General features: G+C 41.5%; 1 protein-coding gene across 2 annotated transcripts in view; it reads right to left on the bottom strand.

Annotated features, from left to right (window-relative positions):
* KDM3B (lysine demethylase 3B) overlaps window positions 1-19,355 on the bottom strand; it is a 78,863-nt gene that overhangs the window by 26,890 nt on the left and 32,618 nt on the right. For both annotated transcript variants that reach the window (XM_054249828.2, XM_008985573.4), the window contains exons 7-11: window positions 17,394-17,993; window positions 11,875-13,123; window positions 10,766-10,967; window positions 6,142-6,356; window positions 5,163-5,315 (exon numbers count right to left, since the gene is read on the bottom strand). In XM_054249828.2, coding sequence (XP_054105803.1) covers window positions 5,163-5,315; window positions 6,142-6,356; window positions 10,766-10,967; window positions 11,875-13,123; window positions 17,394-17,993 — 2,419 coding nt within the window. The remainder of the gene's footprint in view (window positions 1-5,162; window positions 5,316-6,141; window positions 6,357-10,765; window positions 10,968-11,874; window positions 13,124-17,393; window positions 17,994-19,355) is intronic.

The raw sequence follows: 19,355 nt of genomic DNA, 5'->3' as shown, positions 1-19,355 counted from the left end.
TGATAGAATGGTCACTAATTGTTTTGTTTTGTTTTTTCTTTTTTAAGACAGAGTCTCACTCTGTTGCCTAGGCTAGAGTACAGTGGAGTGATCACGGCTCACTGCAGTGCGTTAACCTCCCAGGCAGAAGTGATCCTCCCACCTCAGCCTCCCAAGTAGCTGGGACCACAGGCATGTACCACCATGTCTGTAATCCCAGCACTTTGGGAGGCTGAGGTAGGTGGATCACCTGAGGTCAGGAGTTTGAGACCAGCCTGACCAATATGGCGAAACCCTGTCTTTACTAAAAATACAAAAAAAAAAATTTTGCAGGGCATAGCAGCACAAGCCTGTAATCCCAGCTACTTGGAGGGGCTGAGGATTCACCTCCTGAACTCAGGAGGCGGAAGTTGTACTGAGGTTGAGTCTCGCCCCTGCACTCTACCCTGGACAACAGAGTGAGACTCCATCTCAAGGAATAAAAACAACAAAAAAAGTTCATTCCATTGTTTTCTGTTGTCTTCTGGCCTACAGGACTTCTGACAAATTGGCTGTCATTCTTACCTTTGTTACTCTACACAAAATGTACTTTGATGTGGTTTTCTTAATGTTTTTTTTGTTTGGAGTTTATTGTTAAATTTGTGTTTACATAGTTTTCATCAAATTTGGAAATATTTTGACTTAAATATTTTTTGTCTCTATTCTCCCACTCTTTCTTTCTGAAAGAAAGGTTTGGTAGACCACCTGATATTTCCTGCAGCTTTACAAGGCATTTAAATGGCGGTCATTTTTCTCTGTTCTTTGTTTTATATAGTGTCTTTTATCATGTCTGCAAATTCACTTTTTTCTTCTTCTTCTACAGTATCTAATCTGCTGTTAATCTCATCTGGTATAATATTTGAGATATTTTTCATCTCTAGATGTTTTCATTTGGGCCTTTATATATCTTCTTTTCTCTCCTCATCACATCATATTTTTCTTTAAGTTCTTAATCATATTTATAAGATGTCTAATAGCTACATTAAAGTTCTCCTTCATTTGTTTTTGGTTGAGATGGGGTCTTATATTGCCCATCCTGGAATTGAACTCCTAGGCTTAAGTGATCCTCCTGATCCAGTTTCCCAAAGTGCTGGAATTACAAGTGTGAGCCACCATACCTGGCTTAAGGTTTTCTTTTCTTTTTCTTTCTCTCTCTTTTTTTTTTTTTTTTTTGAGACAGAGTTCACTCTTGTTGCCCAGGCTGGAGTCCAATGGTATGATCTCGGCTCACTGTAACCTCCGCCTCCCCAGTTCATCAAGTGATTCTCTTGGCTCAGCCTCCAGAGTAGCTGGGAATACAGGCAACTGCCACCATGAGAGGCTAATTTTTTGTATTTTTCATGGAGACAGGGTTTCACCATGTTGGTCAGGCTGGTCTTGAACTGCTGACCTCAGGTGATCCACCCCACCTTGGCATCCCAAAGGGCTGGGATTACAAGCGTGAGCCACTGTGCCCGGCTGGTTCTTTTATATTCTATTACCATTGTCACTCTGGGTTTTTTTCCTATTGACTGATTACCCCTCCTCAGCTTACTGGTCATGTAAGTCAGTATTTTTGCACACTTGATAATTAATTACTGATTAAACATAGAGCTTTGTGACTTATATTTCTGGGTAATGGGTTTTGTTTGAAGGGTGCTCCTTTAAATTATTCCTTTAAAGGGTATTTGGTGTTAGTGTGGTACACAATTAAGTAACTTACTGATCTTTTTGGTTCTTCCAAGGCTTGCTTTATACTTTGTTATGGAGGCTCCAGAACAGTTTTTATTCTGAGACTAAATTAGTCCCACTACTCTTCATACTGGCTGGTGGGAATACAAATCATGAGTATTGTGAATTACTCTGTCAACTGCTTTCTGAAGGTTCTATCTTGGGCTTTGAGGAGTTTCATCTTATTCATAAACAGATCACTATATAGGCAAAAACTGAGGGGCTCTCAATGTAGATGTCTGTGCAGTTCCGGTCTTTTTAGCACTTTGCCTTATTCTTCTCAGACTGTCGTCTCTGTCTCTCATCAATAAGGTTGCCAGTTTCTGTTTTGGTTCTCTTTCCTTTGCTACAGCCTAGAAACTGCCTAGCCAGGGCAATTGTAGGGATCACCTTGTTTTTTTCCCTTCTCTCAAAGATAACAGTCCCTTGTTTCCTGTTGTTCAATGTTGTGAAAACTATGGTTTCATAGATTTTATGTGGTTTTCTCACTGTTTATGGCAGGAGGGCAATTCCTGTGGCAGTTAATCTTTCATGGGCAGGAGTAGAATACTCTAGCAGCTAACATTTATGGAATACCTGGTGGGTGTCAGGTCCTATTCTAACTACTTTACATACAACACCTTATCAAAACAACAAAGCTGTGAGGAAAGTACCGGTATCTTTGTTTTATAGACAAGAAAACTGAGGCTCTGCAGGATTAAGTAACTAGCCCAAGATACAATAGTTGGTACAGTAAGATGCAGAAATAGGTATCACATCACAGTAGCCTAAACTAAACCACTGTATAATGGTTATATTGTACTTCCAAAGAGGGAAGAAGAAAAAAGTCAAGAGGCAAAGGAGGGTTTTTGGCATGTAATAAGATAAAGCAAGAGCCAAGGGCAGCAAATAATTTAAATAGACAGTTTTCCCAAGAAAATAAACAAATGGCTAGGCACAGTGACTCACACCTACAATCCTAGCAGTTTGGGAGGCCAAGGCAGGAGGATCACTTGAGCCTGGGAAGGACCAGACTTGACAATGTAATAAGACTCCTTCTCTACCAAAAAAAAAAAAAAAAGAAAAAGAAAAAATAATTAGCTGGGCATGGTAGCATACACCTGTAGCCCTGGATATGCAGGACACTTAGGTGGGACGACTGCTTGGGCCTAGGAGGTTGAGGCTGCAGTGAGCCATGACTGTGCCACTGCACTCCAGTCTGAGTGACAAAGTGAGACCCTTTATCAAAAAAAAAAAAGACAAAGTACATGAAAAGATACTAAACATCATTAGTCACCAGGGGAAAGCAAATCAAATTGACACAATGAGATACTACTTCACAGCCACTGTGATGGCTATAACAAAAAAGACAAAGGTCAAGTGTTGGCAAGAATATGGAAAAGTCCCATACACATTGCTGGTGGGACTGTAAATAGGGCAGCTACTTTAGAATATAATCTGGCAGTTCCTCAAAAGGTTAGAAGTAGAACTGTCAAATGACCTAGCCAATTCCACTCCTGCATATATAAATACACAAGAGAAATGCAACCATAAGTTCACACACAAATATTCACAGTAACACTATTCATAATAGCCGAATGCAGAGACAACCCAAAAGTTCAACTGGTGAATAAACAAAACATAGTATATTCAAAAAGGAGTATTATTTGGCAATACAAAGGAATGAATGATTCATATGTGCTAAAACACAGATTAAACTTTAAAATATTACACTAAGTGAAAAGGGCTAGTCACGGAAGGCATAACAAAGTGTAAAGCAAACCCTGGTAGAATCAAATTGTTCAGCAAGTTACTTAGCTATGCACTAGATACAATAGTGATGATTCTTCTGGTTTTTTTTTTGAAATGAAGTCTCACTCTGTTGCCCAGGCGGGAGTGCAGCAGTGTGATCTCAGTGCACTGCAAACTCTGTCTCCGGGATTCAAGTGATTCTTCTGCCTCAGCCTCTCAAGTAGCTAGGATTACAGGCATATACCACTACGCCTGGCTAATTTTTGTATTTTTAGTAAAGACGGGGTTTCGCCACGTTGGCCTGGCTGGTCTTGAACTCCTGACCTCAAGTGATCTGCCCGCTTTGGCCTTCTAAAGTGCTGAGATTACAGGCTATGAGCCACTGCGCCCAGCTGATTCTATTTTTATGATATATCTACAAAGGCAAAAAGCAGACTACTTGTTAAAATAGTATTCAGTGGCCAGGCCAGGTGGCTACTGCCTGTATCCCCAGCACTTTGGGAGGCCAAGGTGGGTGGATCACCTGAGGTCAGGAGTTCAAGACCAGCCCAACCAACATGGAGAAACCCCATCTCTACTTAAAAACAAAAAAAGTACAAAAATCAGCCGGGCATGGTGGTACATGCCTGTAATCCCAGCTACTCGGGAGGCTGAGGCAGGAGAACTGCTTGAACCTGGGAGGTGGAGGTTTTTTTAAAGAACATCTTTATTGAGATATAAACAAAGATCTTGGCTGTGAGCCAAGATTGTGCCATTGTTCTTCAGCCTGGGCAACAAGAGCAAAACTCCTGTGTAAAAAAAAAAACACACATATATAGCATTAGTCTAAAAAAAGAGAAAAAAGCAAAAAAGCAGACTAGTGGATGCCAATGGCTGAGGAGGAATAGGGAGTGACTGCTAATAGGTATGGGTTGTCAGGTGGGGTGTGGACTTACTTTATTTAATTAATTGATTTATTTTTAGATAGTTCTTGCCCTGTTGCACAGCCTGGAGTGCAGTGGCATGATCATAGTTCACTATAACCTCAAACTCTGAGCTCAAGTGATCCTACTGCCTCAGTCACCTGAGTAGCTATGACTACAAGCATTTGCCACCACATCTAGCTAATTTTATTTGTTTAGAGCTGGGACTTGCTGTGTTGCTTGGGCTGGTCTCAAACCCCTGGCCTCAAGTGATACTTCTGTCTCGGCCTCTCAAAGTGCTGGAATTACAGGTATGAGCTACCACACTAAGCCTTACTACACACGTTAAAAGGGGGGAATTTTATAGCATGTGAATTTTATCTCAATAAAGATGTTATAAAAAAAAACAAAACAGAAACACAGGCATGGTGGCTCACACCTGTTGATTCCCAGCGGACTACTTGTTAAACCAGCATTGTGAGAGGTTGAGGAGAATCACTCGAGCCTAGGAGGTCAAGAGTGCAGTAAGCTGTGACTGCACTGCTGCACTCCAACCTGGATGACAGAGCAAGAAACTGCCTAAAAACAAAAAACAAAAAACCCACAAGGGAAGATTAAGAATAATCCCTCTTGCCTTGTTTCAACCTTCCTACGGTATTTGCCATTTTAAGGTCTTACAATACAACAAAGTTGAATGAAGCCAAGGAACTAAAGAGAGGCATAAGCCCATTTCTGCCTCAATTTTCAAGTTCCTCAACTCCACGGACACACCTAGAGCTGCACAGGACAATGTTTACTTACCGCTGCGAGGCCGGCTTTTCCTGAGCCGGTAACAGTCAAGACAGACCCCAAATCCACATTTACGACAAACCCAGTGGATATTGAAGAGAGTTGTTTCACACACATCACACATCTCCCGTACACCTCGCACAGCTCGCTTCCATGCCACTTTCTCTGGTGGAAAGAGGAAGCACAATTGGCATTGACCATCCTGACCGACAGCAAAAGACCCCAGACCCACTGATCCCTACTCAAGCTATTTTGTTCAGTAATAAAACTCAAAGATTCATAAAGTTTTTGTTTCTGTAAGAGAAACTAAATACAAGAAATTTCTAGTATTTCTGAACAAACTGTACAACTTATTTATAATATAATGATATTTCAAGGGTTCATGGTAATACCAGGATATAATCTACTGTCAAAAAGGAATTAATGCCACATGTTGTCACTCAAGGAATTGTAAAATTTTTAATTGGTGGAATTTAAAAATAAGAGGATACCTCTCTTGAAATTTAGGATATAATTTCACAGTGTAATTTTCCTTAGTTTGGAAAATAGGGCTCAGTATCTTACAGACATGGAAATATTTGAAATGTATGAATAATGTGGGTTCTAGGTGTGAAACATGGCACCTAGTAACACACCATTTATTCACAAACCATAGAGCTTTTAAATACAAATTGGCTCAAAGCAAACTGAAAATATTCAGAGTGAAGCAAATCCAAATGGGAATTTAAATGGATGTTATGGTAGCTGTGCTACAAAAATGAAAGGCAAGCAGAGGAATTTTTAGTTTGTTAATTGCCAAAAACTGAAAGAATGAGGTCTGCTGGATATAGTTAAGGTCTCAACTACAGGTTGCTATAAAGAGAAGTCTTATCAGTCTTAATTCATTCACAAAAAAATGCCATCTGCCACTGTCTCCAATCCTTGATTTAAGTGAAAGAAAATAAAATTTTTCACTAGGAGCACCTGGAAGACAAGTGAGAAAGTGACTTACGGTGTGGCTCCACCATCATCATGGCCTCCTTCTCAGACATTACGAGCTGACAGAACTGGTCCCCAACATTGGCCAGGATGTATTTTGAGGTCTCTAGATCTATTCCTTCTGCTAGGGAGGAAGAGGGAATCCACAGGTTCATGGCATCAGGGTCACTTTGCTGGGGGCTTAGAAACCCCTCCACACGGAGTACCCCCTTTCGAGTGAAGATCAACCTGAGACATGATCAGATACATGGTAAATAGCAGTAGCATGCAAACTAACACACACCTAAACTCCTAGAACCTAAACGTAAGTAAAATGAGACAACAGGAATCAGACTAAGAATTTTCACCACAGTTGACCAAAACAGTATACATTCTCTGCTAATAGTAAAGCTTGTTAACTAACAAATAGTAGGTCTAGATTCTTTAAAAAGCTGTCCCAGAGCTTTTTAGTTTTTCTAAAAAGCTTGGCTTAAGCAATCTGCCCACCTATGATGGCTCCTTGTAAAATTTTTTTATTATTAAAAAAACCTGCTCTTTGTTTTTCTATCCACCACACCTAGCCAACACAGAGCCACTTTCATCATAACACTTTATTTATTTTTTGGAGACAAAGTCGTGTCTGTTGCCCAGGCTGGAACACAGTGGTGTGATCAAAGCTCACTGCAGCCTTGACCTTCTGGGTTCAAACAATCTGCCACCTCAGCCTCCCAAGTAGCTGGGACTACAGGCACCTGCCACCAGATCCAACTAATTGTTTATTTTTTCAAACTGTTTGGGCCAGTCGTGGTAACTCACGCCTGTAATCCCAGCACTTTCAGAGGTCGAAGCAGGTGGATCACGAGGTCAAGAGATCGAGACCATCCTGGCCAAAATGGTGAAACTCCGTCTCTACCAAAAATACAAAAATTAGCCAGGTGTGGTGGCACATGCCTGTGGTCCCAGTTGCTAGGGAGGCTGAGGTGGAAGAATCGCTTGAACCCAGGAGGCAGAGGTTGCAGTGAGTCGAGATTGTGCCACTGCACTCCAGCTTGGTGACAGAACAAGACTCCTCTCAAAAAAAAAAAAATCTGTTTGTAGAGATAGGGGCTTGCCATGTTGCCCAGGCCAATCTCAAACATCTTGGCTTAAGTAATCTGCCCACCTATGATGGCTCCTTATAAAATTTTTTATTATTAAAAAATAAAATAAATTAAATTAAATTAAAAAAGCAATCTGCCCGCCTCGGTCTCCTAAAGTGTTGGGATTACAAGCATAAGCCACTGTGCCTGGCCTTGTAACACTTTAAATTCATGTCTACCTACCTCAGGTGAGTCCTTAATATTGCCTGACAGTCACAATACAGTTTCTTGGTACACTCCCTCTCCTAGATGCCTATTGTCATACCTTCCTTCTATTCATACCTTCAATATTACTTCCCCAGTTAGGACCTTGCTTTCTATCCCACTGAGAAAACAGGAGCCAGAAGACAACTTCCACAAGCTCCTACCACAACACTACCACACTTCCCTGCAGCTTGGCCCACGTATTCCATATGATTTCCTGATGCTCTGAACTAGCAAAGGCCAATCTCTCCAGCTATATCCTATCACTTTTCCCCAACTCAAGGACATTTCTCCACTAAATCTCTGCTCTCTTTTCAACATCATCTGTTTTCTTCTCTATCAGATCACTCTTGCCAGCATCTAAATTTGCTCTAATTTCTACCACAAAAATTCTCTCAAGCCACACCTTCCTCCATTTATCTGTTGTTAGGGCAAAGTCCCTTGAAAGAATTGTCTATACTCATTGTCATACGTTCCTCCCACTTTTATTTTCTCCCTTACAATCAGGCAGTTCCCCTACCAATCTACCAAAACTATTTTGATAAGGTAATTCTACCTTACTAAATCAGTCACTTCTAGTCCTTATGTAATACGACCTGTCAGCAACATTTTTACTTTTTTATTAAAAATTGTTTTGTGCTGGTTGTAGTGGATCACACCTGTAATCCCAGAACTTTGGGAGGCTGAGGCAGGCAGATCACCTCGGATTTCCTCAGGAGTTTGAGACCAGCTGGACAACATGGTGAAACACCGTCTCTACCAAAAATATAAAAAATTAGCCGAGCATGGGGCCAGGTGCCTGTATTCTCAGCTCCTCAGGAGGCTGAGGCAAGAGAATTGCTTGAACCCGAGAGGCGTTGGTTGCAGTAAGCCAAGACTGTGCCATTGCACTCCAGCCTGGGCAACGAAGCAAGACCCTGTCTCAAAAAAAAAATTATTATTATTATTTTTTTGTAGAGACAGGGTCTCACTATGTTGTTCAGGGTGGTCTCAAACTGCTGGCCTCAAGTGATCCTCCAACCTTAGCCTCCCAAAGTCCTGGGATCACAAGTGTGAGCTACCACCTCCGTCCAAGTCAGCAACATTTGACACAGTTCATTATTCCTTCCTGGAAATACTTTCTTTAGTGTCTTCTAAGATACCTCACTGCCTAGTTTTCCTGCTACTTCAGTGGCTGTTCTTTCTCGGTCTCCTTTACTAGTTCTTCTAACTTCTCTACCTCTAAACATTAGAGAGTACCAGCATTCAGTCCCTAGACTGCTCTCATTCTTTATCTATGCTCTGATCTCACTTAGTCTGACAGCTTTAAATACCTGGTGATTTCCAAATTTATATCTCCAGGTGGAACCCCTTCCTTTAACTCTAGAGCTGTATCTCCAGCTGCCTTCTCAGTATCTCCCTTTGAAAATCTAACATGCATCTCCAATTTAACATGGCCAAGTTAAAACTCCCCATTTTCCTCCCAAACTTGCTTTTCCCTAAAGAATCTCTTTATCAGTAAATGACAATCTCATTCTTCCTGTTTTTAGGACAAAAGACATAGATAGAATCAGACACAGAATCATCCTTAAGTCCTTTCTTTCATACTCCACATCTAATTCATCAGAAAATTATGTGTGCTCTATCTTCAACCACTTATCATCTCCATCACTGTCTCCCTGGTCCAAGCCCCATCATTTTTCACCTGGATAATTCAAACAGCCTCCTAACTTCTCTGCTTCTGCCCTTGCCTCTACATAACCTATTCTCAAGAAAGTAGCCAAAGTGACCTTTTAAAACATTAACCAGTGTCACTCATCAGCTCAGGGCCTCCAATGACTTCTCATCAGAGTAAAAACCAAGGCCTTTAGAACAGCCCCGTAAAATTCATCATTAACTCATTCACTTCAACTCCTTTTCCTTCTTTGCTTATTCCATTTTAGCAACCTAACTTTATGGACACACCAGAAATATTCCAGCTTTGGGATGCTTGCACATGTATGGAATTCTTGTCACAGTGTGGTGTATTGCTTCACCTCCCATAGGCTATTCCTCAACTCTCACTTTCTCAGATCATCCTGTTTAAAACTGTAGCCTCTCTAGCCTCCCCACACTTTAATCCTCTTTGCTTTCTTTATTTTTCTCTTAGTTATGATAAGCTGACATATCATTTATTATTTTTTTTTCTTTTAGGAAGAGTCTCACTTTGCTGCCAAGACTGGAGTGCAGTGGTATGATTAGGGCTCACTGTAGCCTCGACCTCATGGGTTGGATGATCCTTTGACCTCAGCCTCCTGAATAGCCAGAATTACAGGTGTGTGCCACCACACCCGGCTAGTTTTTAAGATTTTTGTAGAGACAAGGTCTCACTATGTTGCCCATGCTGGTCTCAAGTGATCCTCCTGCTTCGGCCTCCCAAAGTGTTGGAATTACAGGCAGGTAATCACGCGTGGTCTTTTTTCCGTATTTAGTGTCTGCCTCCCCAAATCTTCTGAGGGCTGAAATTTGCTGAATCCTCAATGGCCAGAACAAGGGTTGGCACACAGTAAATGCTCAATAAACATCTGCTAAGTGAATCCACATCATAATGATAAACCATATGGATTTACTTTTAAAAATTAAAGATTCTTTTTTTTTTTTAATTAAGTTTTTTATTTTTTCTAGAGACAGGGTTTCACTGTGTTGGCCAGGCTGGTCTTGAACTCCTGACCTCATGATCCACCTGCCTTGGCCTCCTAAAGCACTGGGATTACAAGCGTGAGCCACTGCACCCACCCTAAAAATTAAAGATTATTGAAAGGTCATTCAGAAGGAACTCCCCTTCTAAATTTATCAAGCAGAAGGAAAGTGACTAAAGAGCTGTTGTTGGGTAAAAGCAGAGGATATTCCCAGATTTTCATCAGTTATATCTATTTCAAAGATGCTTCACATTATCTCCAAATCTTATTTCCCCTTCTTTTTAACATGACTCAAGTTACTCTAGAACTGAAGAGGAATAAGCAGTCAGGGAGATCCATAATATGAAATACAGTCCTTCTGCTTATAACAGTGGTTTCAAATAGAACCAACCCAAGTTAGGAATAACTCAGGGAACAGCACAGGGCTGCAGCTTAGACTGCTCAACTTCAATTCTCCAAGGACAAAACCACATGTCACTTTACAGTCCAAACAACTAAGTGACTACTATGCCAGGGCCTTTTCACAGATGCTGAGAGCAAAGGAGTTAAGGAAAGCAAAGACCAAGATGATCAAATATGTTTATAGACTCAGAGAAAGAGTGGAAGTTATGTGTCACTAATGAAAACTGGCAAAGGAGGAAAACAGGAGTATGGGTACCTCCGGAAGTGAAAGAAGCGGCAGGCTACAGTAGAATCATCTTGCTCCTGTTCCTTAAACTTCCGGTACCGCTCCAGGCGGCATTCACGACACTTATGCAGATGAGGTGCCACGTTGATGCACGACCCATCCTGAAGGAAGGGCTCTCCAGACTGCTTCAGCTTCTTCACTTTACTTACATCTTTCAGCACTGACTGGCCAACTGTGGCAAGGGGGAAAGAAGAAAAGTTTGTCATGAGGTGTTAATAGGAACCAACAGCATGATTCTTTTGGGGACAGACATTTGTCCTGACCTGGGTTGCTACTCCTTTCCCTGCTTGGGCATGTACCCATTCTGTCCATCCTTGACAGAAATGGAAGGCAGGGAGCAAAGAGGCTACCAATGGGAGCTAAGAACCATGCAGAACTTGTGGGAAGTGCCCCACTATGGTGAAACAACTTTGAATATGGCTGTGAAAAACACAAGAAGGCAGATTGTAGCTATCACTTGCCTCTAGTCTCTCACGATATGGCTGTTCTGTTAAACCAGGACCTCTTGAGCCTCCACAACATACCAATTCCTAATGAAAACAGCCACTTTTACCACAAGACTTTGTTTTATATGCTTCTGAACTATAAACTCACACCACAGAAGTTAATAGATTTTGATAGAGCTATTAAAATCCTTACGTATGTTTCAGAGAGGAGCAAACTGAGGAGTGATTCTCTCTGCTTCAAGTCTACAAATGTCTGCTATGTGGGAATGGATACCAGTTCCCAGTAACCTCCTGAAGTAAAGAGAATGGGCCAAAGTGAAGTAAAAAGGGATGAGACAAATGCAAAGAAATAAGTTTCTGACCCAAAATAACCAACAGCCAAGGAAGATCAAGAGTCCTCCTTTGGGAGATTATCATTATATGGGACAGATACCCCTCCTACAGTGCTGGTTTAGATGCAATCCTGCCCTGAACCAGGTCTGACAAGGGGCCCCTGGCAGGTCCTCTTGGCTCTGTAATTCTATGAGATTACAGAACTTCCCATCAAAGTCAGGGCCTCTGCTGCACAAGAGCACAACAGGCATTTGAGCCCAGTGCCAGAGCAAAGCCCAAATATAGCCCCAGCAGGATCACCTTTCAGGGGGGCGGTCCGAGGCCGGCCCTTGGGGGCCTGCTTCCCTTTGCTTTTGCCCAGCAACAGCTCAGCACTGCGCTCCCCATTGGGGCCCAGCTTCCCCATCAGGTGCTCTGGAATCCCCTTCAGACCAGTCTTAGCCTGCAGCTGCTCCTCAGAGTCACTCAAATCTGACAGGTCACTGTTGGTGCTGGAGTCCGAGTCCTGTCTGCAAGCCAAGCTTCGCTCATCCAGTGAGAACCTTTTCACAGCTTCAAAAGGAGCTTTGTTCTCCTGTGAAAAATCTGCCGGGGAGGACAGAAAGCCGCCTGAGTGCCTGCCAAAGACATTACTAAAGGTTTTGAGGAGGGGATTGTCCTGCTGCCCAGGCCCCACAGTTGGCCTCTCCTCTGTGGGGCTGGAGGAGAGAGTTGGCATCTCAATGGGCTGAGTGAGGCTGCTGGTGGGAGAGCTGGAGCGGCCATTCCCCATGGCAGAGAGGCTTGGGCCCCCAGTGGTAAGAGCTGAGCCCAGAACACCAGATACTAGCTTGGAGGAGTCAGCTGTAATGAAGAGAGGTTTCTTCTTTGCTAAAGATGCTGAATCTGCAGAGGAGTGAGACTCGGGCCAGCTTGGTGCCACCTTGGAGGTGACAGTGGTAGCAGAAGAGGAGCTACCTGATGCCTGAGATGCAAAGCTGCTGAAAGGGCTGTGTTCAACTTTCTCCACAAATGCCAGGAAAGGATTAGAAGGCTCTTCTCGGGACAATTTGGGGGGTTGTAAAAATAGATTTTCATGATTCTCGGGGGTGCGGGTATTTAGGAGGCTCCGTGGGAAGGCTGGAGTGAGGGTGGGCATGGACTCTGCAGGCACTTTCCGGTCCACAGAGCTGCCAGCCTTAGAGCCTGGCTTAGTGTCTGCTCCAAGAACGGATCTGCCTTTACACAGGCCTGAGCTCAGGCTCTCAAGGCTTTGTTTGAATGAGTCCCGACTAGAGGAATCATCAGCCAAACTCTCTGAAACAGTAGTGAAGTAGTTACTGGTAGGTAAAGTTTGGGACATGCATTGAAAAAACAAGTTTTTGGAGAGATCAGTGTCTTTCTGAGACTCTTGTGCAGAGGTACAACCAAAAGAGAAGCCCAAAGATTTGTTCTCTGTGGCTAGAACCCCATTAGACTGGCTCCTTCCACTTCCAAAAGTTAAAGGTTGTGACGAACAAGGGAGAGGTGCTCCAAATCCAGAAGAGGCCAGGATAGAATTTCTTGAATTCTGAAAGGAAGATAGCCTGAGTTAGTGATGTAGACTTCTCATGACAATCAAATAATGTCTTTCTTGAACCTCACTATTAACACATCAGCAGAATTTCTTGGGGGCTAATCAACTTTTCTCTTTTACAATTCCATGGATATGCTCTTGTAACTGGAATTCACCAGCAGTGGAGAAGAAATCTGTCACAGACTACACACTGAGCACCTCTTTAGCAAGGTGAGCCAGAGACAGCGGGATGTCATTCATCCTGCCATTCCTTTGGTTGCTACCCAATTGGTTATCACAGTGCTAGAAGGCCATGTAGGCTTCTTAGCAGCTATTTGGAAGTAGAGAGGCTCCTCTAAGGAATTGGAGAAAAGGGTTCCTGAACAGACATCTGCTTTTACAGTGACCCCTGTAATATTAACATATCTCAATGACCTTGGGAGCTATAAAGTTTTGATCTATTTAGGCTACTATAAAATTGCTCATTTTACAAAAAGTGACTTTAATCCCAGGACAAGCCCACTGTACATTTAAGAAAAGTATTCTCCTTATTAACGTGAAAGTCCACAACACGGACCCTTTTGGATTTTGGTATCTATTTACGGGTTCAAGTCAACCTAAAAGTTGAAAATCTACTTCAATTAATATTAAGACATAAAGACACTAAATTAAAGAAAGCAAGCTATTTACTGAGACCTTTTATTATAATTAGAATCTAATAAGAATCCAAAGAGGGAAAACATATATACTGTTAATAATCCAAACACAAGCCTTCAGTATAACTGAAGAATGAAATAATAAAACACTCTCCTTTCCTTCTTTTACCATGAAAATGTTGACTTCTGCTTGTGAATGACTGTATGTATAAAGAATAGAAGTACTTTCCTATATATCAATGTACCCATATACAGACAAGAGAGACAGAGAGATAGAGATAGATAGAGAGAAAGAAAGAGAGGAGAGAGAGAGAGAGAGAGAGAGAGAGAGAGAGAGAGAGACAGAGAGAGAGGAGACCCATAGGTAGGTATGAGCCCTTAATATTTATTAATTTAATAAAACTCATATCCAAGTACTTGACTTGCAAACCATAGACTACTTTCAAGTAGTAGAGGATGATATACCTTAATATTCACTTTATTTATTTTTATTTTTTGAGACGTCTCGCTCTATCTCCCAGGCAGAATGCAGTAGCACGATCTCGGCTCACTGAAACCTCTGCCTCCTGGGTTCCAGCAATTCTCCTGCCTCAGCCTCCTCAGTAGCTGGGATTACAGATGTGTGTCACCACGCCTGGCTAATTTGTTTTTGTATTTTGAGTAGAGACGCAGTTTCATCATTTTAGCCAGTACGGTCTCAAACACCTAACCTCATGATCTGCCCCCCTCAGCCTCCCAAGAAGTGCTGGGATTACAGGTGTGAGTCACAGCTCATGACCAATATTCATTTTAAAACACTGGAAATAAAAATTATTCCATTACCACTTAATGGATATAGAGTTTTCCTTTTGGAGTGATAAATTTCTGGACCGAGACAGTGATCATAGTTTCACAACACTGTAAGTGTACTAAATGCCACAGAATTGTACATTTTAAAACAGTAAGTTTTACATTAAGTGTATTTTATGACAATTTTAAAAAAAGTGATTCCAGATAAACAAAAGGGCTATTCTCTTAAAAAGGGAGGAGAGGGTTTTAATTAAACTATTCTTTAAATATGCACGAGGTGTTAACAATCAGGCTTTCCATAAGGGTAGCACAGAGACCTAAGAACCAAGCAGGCCACCTGTGTTGGCCTCCAATTGACATCTGCTACAGAGACTACTTCAGGGCATTGTAGAGTTAAAAAAATTAAAGCTCATTTTCTTTTTTCTTCCTACTAACCTGTAAGTATTGACTTAAACTGCCTCCCCACAATAGAGAAGAAGAGAACAGACACAGCCCTGAGGTGCTGCTGTTGCTTCACAGGCAGGATTTGGCCAGAAGCCTTGACACCTGCATGACTGCAAGGAACTAGCATGGGTAGCTCATGTTTCACTCTTAAAGTTACCCTTTAAAAATAAATACACACGTGAATGAAAAATAATTTGGACAGTCTTTCGTTTTCCTTCAAATGATTAAATTCCAAATCCTTTTCTTATAAGAAAGTAATGAGAAACTGATCTCAACCCAGTTTTTAGGGCAAGAAGTTTCCTGTTGGCTCTGTCTTTATTTTAGGTTAGGCAGTGTAATGAAAACATTCATTTCTACACATTTATTTATTTATTTATTTATTTAGATGGAGTAGTGCTCTGTCACCCAGGCTGGAGTCCAGCTGGTAAGATCTCAGCTCACTGCAACCTTCGCCTTCCAGGTTCAGATGATTCTCTTGCCTCAGCCTTCTGAGTAGCTAGGATTATAGACATGTATCACACCAAGCCCAGCTTATTTTTGTATTTTTTTTAGTAGAGATGGGGATTTCACCATGTTGGCCAGGCTGGTCTCAGACTCCTGACCTCAAGTGATCTGCCTGCCTCGGCCTCCCAAAGTGCTGGGATTATAGGTATGAGCCACTGTGCCTGTCCCATTTCTACACCTTTAAATCATATCCTGGAAGACCCAAACAGAAACACAGCAACATGAATGCTATAGTCACAGAAATTTCCCCAACCTGTATGAAACAAAATATTCTTTGAATCTGAATTTCATGTGTTCAGCTTTGCTACTCTTAAGAGTATCAGCATTCAATGGGTTTCTTTTATAGCGTGTAAAACCTGGTCTATTTTGTAAGACCCATTTATATTTACACTGCCTTTGACATGAAGTTGTTTTTAAATAATTCAGACACTATGATGATTTACACAGGATATCCATATAAGATTCTCACCTGGTTATCTTGGGAATGCTGGTCAACTAACAGAACAAACCATCAACTGTGTGAAATTTACATTTATAGGCCTTCTCTTCTGTATGGACATTTCATCTCCCTCCCTATCCCTGCACACTAGGGATTAACAATCTGTACTTGTTGGGGAGGGAAAGAAGTCAGATGAAATGTATATGTCATGTTTGGCACTGTTATATCTGAAATGGTTCCATTTTAGAATGTGAGTTCCTTAAAATAGAGATTTCAATTCTTTATAAAGAATATACAGTATTTAGCACACAGTAGTTTCCTATATATAATTTTAAAAAATCATTAAGGATTTCATCTCTGTATTTCATATTCTAGCTTGAGTTAATAGCTATTTGGGGAAAAAAATGACCAGCACCATAAATCATACTTTGGTGACCAAAATTAGTCAAAAAGACTGTATTATACTGATTTTGATATTGTTTCAAATTTGGATTAGGGAGACAACCTGATGTTAATTTACATTTAACACAGGTTCTATTGTAGCAACAATATATGCAAATCAGATAAAGAACAAAGGAAATCAGATATTCTTGTGATGAAATCCATCACATTTTCCAGGTAAGGCTTAAAAAGATGAAATCAGGGAGAAAAAAACCTTTTATGGCCACATCAAATAATGGAAATTAACCCAGCCTAAAGGGAAAATATCAAAGAAAATGATTAACTGAAAATAGGGTAATGGTAGCTTGCACGCATAGCCTTAATTATAATATTCACTATTACCAATACTGTAATTCATTAACCTTGCCTCTTACAGGCCTAGTAATAGAGGCTCGACCACTACATGAACTAAATAGATAATTGAATTTAAAACATTCCCCACCAGATCTATTTTAACATGTCTTTAAATTAGGTTGTATTATCAGTTTTTGATTTGCCCAATTGTTCAGGTGCCTTTTTTTTGTTTTGTTTTGTTTTGAGATGGAGTTTTGCTCGTTACCCAGGCTGGAGTGCAAATGGTGCGATCTTGGCTCACCACAACCTCTGCCTCCTGGGTTCAGGCAATTCTCCTGCCTCAGCCTCCCCAGTAGCTGGGACTACAGGCGCACACCACGATGCCCAGCTAATTTTTGTATTTTTAGTAGAGACGGGGTTTCACCTTGTTGACCAGGATGGTCTTGATCTCTTGACCTCGTGATCCACCCGCCTTGGCCTCCCAAAGTGCTGGGATTATAGGCATGAGCCACCACACCCGGCCTTCAGGTGCCTTTTAAAAGCTGATAAAGTTAGTAAAATATACACATTTGCCCAATGAGCAGTAAAGACCTATACATAGAGTACAATTTAAGCACATCTCAGAAATACTCCTTCCCTGGGACACTTGAATGTTTTTTAACATTTGAAATAAAGGAGGGTGAAAGAGTAAACCAAGTCTGCCCCTGAAGCAACTCACCTCTCCTGAGGCCTGCGGCCGGCTGCCTTTCTGTTTTTCCAGCACAGTCCCTGCTGCAAGGCCAGTGTCTGAGATCCTCACTGTGTTTGGGGTGGAGCTGGCAGTAGTGATCACAGCTGCCGAAGCCACCATGCCCTGGCCAACTTGTTCCAGTGTTTTTCCTGCCTCTTTGTTTTCGGCTCCACCCAACTCTGGGGCCAAAGGTGTCTGACCTGTGGCCGTAGCATACGGAGTGAAAGAGGCAGGAGTGTCCCCACCTACAGGCTCATCCTGCACCACCAGAGTCCTGCCGTTTTCTTTGGTGTAAGTGGCAAAGCGAATGTTGCGGTTAATCTGGGGGACAAATGTAGGCGGTGGCTGCTTTGCTCTCTGATCCAGCCCTGGGTCTCCACTGGCATTCCCTCCTTTCCAGGGCCCTCGGCTTGCCTCACCTCCATCGCTCCCATTACTGTCTACTTCACCCCTGTCTCCTTTTAATTTCTTTGATGCAGGGTCACACCCAGAGTCCGAAGCACTTTTCCTCCTCCGGCCATCTTTCCCCTCTATGCTTTCTCTCTTCTTCTTTCCTTTGGAAGATTTTACTGCTTTTAACGTACCCCCCTACAAAACAAAATTCAAAAATGATTTATTACAAGGAAACTTTCATCCTGTGAATACCATATACCATTAGCTCTTTCCCATCTCTAGAAGTAGACAAAGCAGGCATAGACTGCCAAGTTCCAATGCCAGTTCTAAAACATTCCCTGTGTTAAAAGCTCTAATCTTCCTGTGACTCAATTTATACATACACATTGAAGATAATAGTTACTAGAAGATAACTCACTTGGCAAACTTTCTGTTAAATAAAACATATTACTCCCTCAAATGGACTTTAACAATTTGTTGAATTTCTTTCAGAAAACAGACTGCTAGAGATAGGCTGGGAGTTCATTTACCCCTTGATGAAATAACTCACTTTATTACATATTTATCTCCTTGATTGAAAGAAACTTGCATTTTAAGTATTGAAATAGGAAATCTCCTCTAACCAGAAATCACTAAACCAACATTTGTGAGTCTGTAACCAAAGAAAAGTGAACCTGAAAGAGGCAGGTTTGGATTGCTCATATAGACACTGTAAAAACTCAATCCCCAGACCTTATTTCAAAGCATTAGTAGACAGAGGAAAGGGAAAAACGCAGGCTACCACTGGCAAAACAGGCATATCTCGTATTTCTTCTAGTAATTTCAGACTATCTCATGAAATCTTACTTTTGTCTTATTTGAGAGGTCAGACAACCTAGGATGATACAGAATTAGAAGGGGCAATTCCTTATCTGAATAAACTTTCCCTAAGAAGAATGAAGGGAGTGGGGCATGGGATGCAGCTAACGTTCTCTTGAGCAATCTTTGAGCAGCAAGGTTACAGCTAAAATATTTTTTAGACTGGCATTCCACCATTAAACAGGTATTCACTTTAGCATTATTTGGGTAACTTTCAGATAGTTGCATTTAGAAACTTGTGTGGGAGTGGTAATAACTGACACACAGTTATTTAGCCATTAATATTTACCAACTTAGTACCCTTTTTTTTTTTAGATGGAGTCTTGCTCTGTCGCTCCCGCTGGAGTACAGTGGTGTGATCTTGGCTCACTGCAACCTCCGCCTATCGGGTTCAAGCAATTCTGCTTCAGCCTCCTGAGCAGCTGGGACTACATGTGTATATCACACACCCAGCTAATTTTTTGTATTTTTAGTAGAGATGGGGTTTTACCATATTAGTCAGGCTGGTCTCGAACTCCTGACCTCATGATCCACCCACCTCAGCCTCTCAAAGTGCTGGGATTACAGGTGTGAGCCACCATGTCTGGCCAGTTAACGTACTTTTATGCCCTTCAATACTTATAGATTTTTCACAGATCTGTATCTTTTTTGTAATTATTATCATAGCTGTTACAATGGAAACTCAAAAAAATTTTAAAT

The sequence above is a fragment of the Callithrix jacchus genome, chromosome 2 (assembly GCF_049354715.1).
Source record: "Callithrix jacchus isolate 240 chromosome 2, calJac240_pri, whole genome shotgun sequence".
Classification (NCBI taxonomy): Eukaryota; Metazoa; Chordata; class Mammalia; order Primates; family Cebidae; genus Callithrix; species Callithrix jacchus.
The sequence above is the reverse complement of the archived record's forward strand: the minus strand, read 5'-3'. Positions and strand labels throughout refer to the sequence as shown.